The following is a 7,047-nucleotide window of genomic DNA, read 5'->3' as shown; positions in this document are numbered from 1 at the left end:
CTGGATCTCCTCCTTTCCGGAAGCAGGGGGTCAGTGACGGGAAGTTTTCGACCCCAGCTTAGTGTCTCTTAATCCCTCTTTGGCCCGTGGAAGCCTCGGAAGGCGTGGCCAGGGCAGGACATCCCAGCCGAGCGCTGGGGTTTGGCACCGTCTCCCTCCCTGGCACGGCGGAGACAACTGAATACTGAAAGACAAAACCAACACACCGCGAGGAAGGAGACACGCCTCCATCCACGCCACAAAGGCACGTTTCCAAGATCTTTTTAGGATCTTACCCATGTTTTGCAGGGAAAAGCGACACGAGACCTGAAGCGCCTTCAGGTTTTTTTGTTTGGTTTTTTTTTTTTGAGACGACGTCTCGCTCAGTTGCCCAGGCTGGAGTGCAAAGGCACGATATCGGCTCACAACCTCCGTCTCCCGGGTTCAAGCGTTTTTCCTGCCTCTGCCTCTCGAGTGGCTGGGACTACAGGCACCCGTCACCACGCCCGGCTAATTTTTGTATTTTTAGTAGAGACGGGGTTTCACCATGTTTTCCAGGCTGGTCTCGAACTCCTGACCTTAGGTGATCCACCCGCCTCGGCCTCCCAAAGCGCTGGAATTACAGGCGTTCCAACGCGCCCGGCCAGCCTTCAGCTATTTTAATGAAGCGATCTTGTGCAAATCAGCCAGAGGGAGGGAGAGTGGGAGGGAGGAGGAGGGGTCAGCCAGTCCTTCCAGCTAGCTCACTCACCAGTTAGCTCACTCACTGTCCCGGCTCACTCACCGCTTCTTAGCTTAGGAATCACCTACAATAACCTAGTGTTACCGTATCTTGTGATTTCAAACAAGGAACCCTAAAAACCTGAAAGACACATTGGGTGTCGCTCAACAATGAGGCTCAGCTGCCAAGACGAAAAAAAAAAATTGCCCTTTCTCCTCCTGCCACCCTGGAGGTGCCAGGTTGTAATCTGCAAATGTATTGTCTGGCCCTTAGGGTTTGACAGTTCATGATTGGTCGCTGAAGGAGCCGGGCGGAGGAGCGAGAGGGACGCTGGCGGAGGAGCGAGAGGGAGGCGAGCGAGCGAGCGAGCAAGCGAGGGAGGGAGCGCAGGGCCAGAGCCGAGCCCCTGCCGACCGCACAGGCGCCGCCTCCCGTCTTCCGGGACCCAGCACTTCGGGGGTTTTGGGCGCCGGAGACGCGTAAGGGCGCCCATGGAGGCAGACTCGCCGGCGAGCCCCGGCGCCCCAGAGCCCCTCGCGGAGGGAGCAGGGGGAGAGTTCTACAGCCTGCTGCGCAGGATAAAAGGCAAACTCTTCACCTGGTGAGTGGAAGGCGCGCGCTGCAGCTCAGCTGGGGCGCGTGGGCGGCTGCGGGCCCGACGCGCACGTGGATACTGAGCACACGCTCTGAGGCTCCCAGCAGGGAGGCAGAGGGGGCCGCCACACGGACTTCGGTTCGGGGCTCAACACGTGCGACAGGGATGGTGCGCTTTACCTGGCCTCGGGAAGCACTTGGTGCGTCTCCCTCGGCTCCCGTTTCGAAATCGTGGCAATGTATTTTAGAGGATTTTGGGGGAAATCCACCCTGTTGGCACTGTTAGGTCGGTCCTCTGGGGCGTTCCGCCGGGGAGGGACGAGGTCCCCGGGGATGCCGTGAAGGAGGAGTGCCCACCTCGGGCTGGGCAGGTGGGTGAGCGCCACTTCCTGGCGCCGGCGCCCTCATTCCGTCTGCTGCCGAGCCCTCCAGACTGGGCGCGGTGATCCGAGAGTTGACCCAACTGGGAAATCCTGGTTAAGTTTTGTGCTGCTGCCGGGCGGGAGACCAGAGCCGGCCCTCTCTTCCTGGGCCTGAGCGAGGTGACATAGCCTCCCCCAGGGCTGGGGTCCAGGGAAGCCTGTTTGTGGTATCACTATGCTCTGTGCGAAGTAGGGACAAATGTTTTTAAGGAGTGGGCAGCGACTCTAGAAAGCGTTTCTGTGGTTGCTGGAGGACTTGCACTCTGGAAATGAGAGAACCCAGGACCTAAATTGTGAAAGACATTTATTGGGCATTCGCTGTGTGTCAGGTACTGTGCATAACAATGTATGTGGATAATATCAGCGAATCCTCACCACTTTAGGAGGTGGTACTATTGTTATATCTGGTTTACCGCTGGAGAAACAAAGAAGGCTAAGCAATTTGCCCAAGGCCACAAGATGATCTTTAAGGGGTGATGCCTGCAAGCCCTAGTCTGAGCAGCGTGGGCCACTGACAACTCGTGAAACAGGCTTTTGATTTTTTTTTCATATTAACAAAGCGAATTTCCCTTTAACGATTGTGAAAGATATGTCCTGAAAAGCCATACCATTTAAAAAATGAGATCGATAAAGCTGTGAGCATTTTTTTATCATATAAATATAGTTTGAAATTGATGCATGTGTTTAAAGGGGAAACTTGGCTCAAAACCGCCTTGTGGCATCTAGTTGTGTGTGTCCTGATAAATTTGTTGAAAGTTCTCAGCTGGGAGGCAATTCAGTGTAATGGCTAAGGGCACTCACATTCTGGACTCAAATCCTGGCTAGGTGACCTTGGACAAGTCAGTCCTCCCCTCCCGTCCCCTCCCTCCCTCACTTCCTTCCTTCCTTCCTTGACAAGTCACTTATCTGTGTTTCAGTCTCCCTCCCTCCCTCCCTCCCTCCCTCCCTCCCTTCCTTCCTTCCTTCCTTCCTTCCTTCCTTCCTTCCTTCCTTCCTTCCTTCCTTCCTTCCGTCGTCTGTCCTGACGGAGTCTCGTTCTGTCACCCAGGCCTGAGTGCAGTGGCTCGATCTCAGCTAACTGCAACCTAAACCTTTCGGGTTCAAGCTATTATCCTGCCTTAGCCTTCGAAGTAACTGAGATTACAGATATGTACCACTATGCCTGGCTAATTTTTTGTACTTGTAGTAGAGATGGGGTTTCCCCATGTTGACCAGGCTGGTCTTGAACTCCTGACCTCAAGTGACCCACCCGCCTCTGCCTCCCAAAGTAGTGGGATTACAGGAGTGAGCCACCATGCCTGGCCTGTGCTCCAGTTTTCTTACTTGTAAAATGGAGATAATAACAGTACCTACCTTGTAGGGCTGTTACAAGGATTAATTGCGTGACTGCACAGGAGAGGGCAGGCAAAGCCTGGCTCCTTTCAGTGCTCCCTATGGGTTAATTGTCACCATTAGCTCTCTCTATTCTTGGGTGATGGGAACATGTGGTGATTACTTCAGGAGATGCCAGTGGCCTTGAAGCTGGGGCAGATGATATGGCAAGATGTCTGTTTAACAAGATGTGATACGAATTAACAATGATTTTCTTTTTGTTTTTCTTTTTCTTTTTTTTTTGAGACAGAGTTTTGCTCTTGTTGTCCAGGCTGGAATGCAGTGGCACAATCTTGGCTCACTGCAACCTCCGCCTCCTGGGTTCAAGTGATTCTCCTGCCTCAGCCTCCTGAGTAGCTGGGATTACAGACGCCCGCCACCACACCCGGCTAATTTTTGTATTTTTGGTAGAGACAGTGTTTCACCATGTTGGCCAGGCTGGTCTTGAACTCCTGACCTCAGGTGATCCATCCACCTCAGTCTCCCAAAGTGCTGGGATTACAGACATGAGCCACAGCACCTGGCCCGATTTTTTTTTTTTTTCCTCTCCTAATGTTCTGATACTTTTGGAATCTGGGTATGCTTTATAATCGGTCTAGTAGCCTCCTAAATATGATATTTCTTTTGTCTATGAATGTCCTTTTTATGTATCTCTTTGAGGGCTTTTTCCTTTCTTGTGGAATAGCGATTCTGTGCATTTTTTTTTTTTTTTTTAGACGGAGTTTCACTCTTGTTGCCCAGGCTGGATGTCGGCTCACCGCAACCTCCGCCTCCCAGGTTCAAGCTATTCTTCTGCTCAGCCTCCCGAGCAGCTGGGATGACAGGCATGTGCCACCACACCCAGCTAATTTTGTATTTTTAGTAGGGACGGGATTTCTCCATCTTGGTCAGGCTGTTCTCGAACTCCCAACCTCAGGTGATCCCCTGCCTCGGCCTCCCAAAGTGCTGGGATTACAGGTGTGAGCCACCATGCCCAGCCATGGACAAAGTTCTTTAACAGCAGAAATGGTGTCTTTTTCTTTTTTATGACTACCACAACCCTTAGCGCATGAATGAATGAATGAGTGAATTACTGAGCGATGACAAAGGTTCTCAAGGCTTCCTTTCCATTCTGCCTCCCTCCCTGAACTCTTCCCTTTATTGGTCTTTATTCCAAGGGTGTTGGGCTGAGCTTCTTGTTTGGTTGGCTGGGCTCGTTTGTTAATTAAAGTTTCCATTCCTACCTCTGGCAGCCATCCAGGCACTTGGATTTTGGATTGCAGTTTCTCTTTATCCGACCCAGCAATCAGAAAAGAGTGGTTTACCAGATATCCAGTACTCCTAATACTCAATATTTTAAACTTTGTTGTCAAAACTCATGTCCCAAGTTCGAGTTTAGCTTTGTGAATCCACACCTGTGGCCAGGGAACCAAGGGTGGGAGAGTGTAGAAAGAGGTTGGTGAATGAATGTGATGTGTTATCACCATATGGGCAAGATACAGAGAGAGATTTATAACCACATACCTCATTTCTACTCCTTTTACCAAAAAGGGACAAGAAGAGCCTTTTTGGGCAACTGGATACTAAATATAGGGAAAATATTGGGGCCTGGAGCTTGTTATGTTTTCATTATGAGGAGGATATGTTCTAAGTGACCCCAGCTCTTAATATACCTGCCCCCATAGGGTACAGACATCTTTTCTCTATGATTAGGAATATCAGATCACTCATTCAATGAAAGTTTATTGAACACTTACTATGTGCCAGGCATTCATGATAGTGAGAACCATATATTCCTTAGCGGACTCTGTAATTTTGGCTTTTGTCATTGCTGTCAACTCAAGTGAAAAATATTCTGATAGAAGACCATGGACTTCCAGGAGTATCTGAGAATACTTCTTATTTAATTGTTTATTATTATTATTATTATTATTATTTTTGAAACAGGGTCTCACTCTGTTGGCCAGGCTGGAGTGCAGTGGCTGATCATGGCTTACTGCAGCCTCAACCTCCGTGGCTCAAGTGATCCTCCCACCTCAGCTTCCTGAGTAGCTGGGACTATGGCATGCACTGCCATGCACTACTAATTTTTTTTTTTTTCGTAGAGACAGGATTTCATCATGTTACCCAGGCTGGTCTCAAACTCATGGGCTCAAGTGATCCACCTGCCTCGGCTTTCCAAAGTGTTGAGATGACAAGTGTGGGCCCCTGTACCTGGTATTATTATTTAATTGTATACTGTCAGTTCACATTCTGACACATAGATCCTAATTTATTCATATATATGTTTTTAATTTTTAATTTCAGTTTTTGTAGGGACAAAATCTTACTATGTTACTCAGGCTGATCTTGAACTTCTGGGCTCAAGCAGTCCTCCCGTCTTGGCCTCCCAAAATGCTGGAGTCACTGCACCAGGCCTATTCACACATAAAAATGCGTATTCCTTATAACAGTCATCAACTTTGTATCTCTAGCAAAAAACCTTTAATTATCGTTTTATATATTTATCCTTTTTCCCATCAAACGATGGTAAACTTTTCGAGGGCATGGATTTTATCATATTCCTTTTGTAGCAGAGTGCCAGACATGGTTTATTCATTGATTCTTTCATTCACCAAGCCTTGGACATCTGTAATGTTCTAGGCTTCAGACTAGTCTCTTTGGCCATAATGAACAGGACTAAGTTCCTGCTCTAAAGAAAGCTCATAATCAAATTATGGTAAAAAGTTATATTAAGTGCTATAAAGATAAGTGCAAGGTTCAGCAATGGCACCAAAGAGGGCAGAGACCAAGTTTACCAGGGTGAGGTAGGGTTGGGGAGCTTGAGAGGGAAGGTGATCGGGATTATGAAGACTGAATGAGTTTTCCAGGTGGCCTAGGTGAGGAAGGGTAGTCTAGGCTTGAAAGTGCCAGAAAGTGTTTTGCTTAAGGAACTTCAAGTGACTTGGTGTGAAGGGGCACGGGCTGGAAGAGGGAAGGATAATAGGTGGTCAGTCTACACCCACTTTCCTTTGTTTTTTCTTGAGATGGAGTCTCGCCTAGGCTGGAGTGCAGTGGTGTGATCTCCTGAGTTCACACGAGTCTCTTGTCTCAGCCTCCTGAGTAGCTGGGATTATAAGCATGGGTCACTATGCCTGGCTAATTTTTTTTTTTTTTTTTGAGATGGAGCCTTGCTCTGTTGTCCAGGCTGCAGTACAGTGGTGTGATCTCAGCTCACTGCAACCTCCGCCTCCCAGGTTCAAGCGATTCTCCTGCCTCAGCCTCCCTAGTAGTAGCTGGGATTACAGGCGCATGCCACCATGCCCACTAATTTTTGTATTTTCAGTAGAGACAGGGTTTCACCATGTTGGCGAGGCTGGTCTTGAACTCCTGACCTCAGGTGATCAGCTCATCTCTGCCCCCTCCAAAGTGCTGGGATTACAGGCGTGAGCCACTGTGCCCAGCCAGTTGAATTTTGTATTTTTTTTTTTTTTGAGATGGAGTCTCGCACTGTCGCCCCAGCTGGAATGCAGTGGCGCGATCTCAGATCTCAGCTTACTGCAGCCTCTGCCTCCCGGGTTCAAGTGATTCTCCTGCCTCAGCCTCCCGAGTAGCTGGGATTACAGTGTCTGTCACCACACCCAGCTAATTTTTTGTATTTTTAGTAGAGACAGGGTTTCACCATGTTGTCCAGGCTGGTCTCAAACTCCTGACCTCATGATTCGCCAACCTCGGCCTCCCAAAGTGCTGGGATTACAGGCATGAGCCACTGTGCCCAGCCAATTCTGTATTTTTAGCAGAGATGAGGTTTCACCGTGTTGGCCGAACTGGTCTTGAACTCCTGGTCTCAGGTGATCCACCTGCCGTGACCTCCCAAAGTGCTGGGATTACAGGCCTGGGCCACCACGCCCGGCCAACACCCACACTCCTTGTTATTGTCTAGCAACAGCTCTGGGATACACCTGTGCTTTCTCCTTTCATTTGGGTTTCCGCCTTCCAAAG

The 7,047-nt window shown here is 49.3% G+C and overlaps 1 protein-coding gene across 2 annotated transcripts in view; it reads left to right on the top strand.

Moving 5' to 3' along the window:
* The first annotated feature begins 738 nt into the window (after nt 1–738).
* Nucleotides 739–7,047, top strand: part of SLC35F2 (solute carrier family 35 member F2) — a 66,195-nt gene continuing 59,886 nt past the window's right edge. Inside the window, exon 1 of one of the 2 annotated variants that reach the window (XM_008020740.3) lies at nt 739–1,301. In XM_008020740.3, the coding sequence (XP_008018931.1) occupies nt 1,192–1,301 (110 nt within the window). In that variant the 5' untranslated portion in view covers nt 739–1,191. Of the gene's footprint in view, nt 1,302–1,392; nt 1,495–7,047 lie in introns of those variants that run through there. The other variant, XM_073020835.1, reaches the window with a different exon arrangement.

The sequence above is a fragment of the Chlorocebus sabaeus genome, chromosome 1 (genome assembly GCF_047675955.1).
Source record: "Chlorocebus sabaeus isolate Y175 chromosome 1, mChlSab1.0.hap1, whole genome shotgun sequence".
Lineage (NCBI taxonomy): Eukaryota > Metazoa > Chordata > Mammalia > Primates > Cercopithecidae > Chlorocebus > Chlorocebus sabaeus.
Note: the sequence above shows the minus strand (reverse complement) of the source record. Positions and strands in the feature narration are given on the sequence as shown.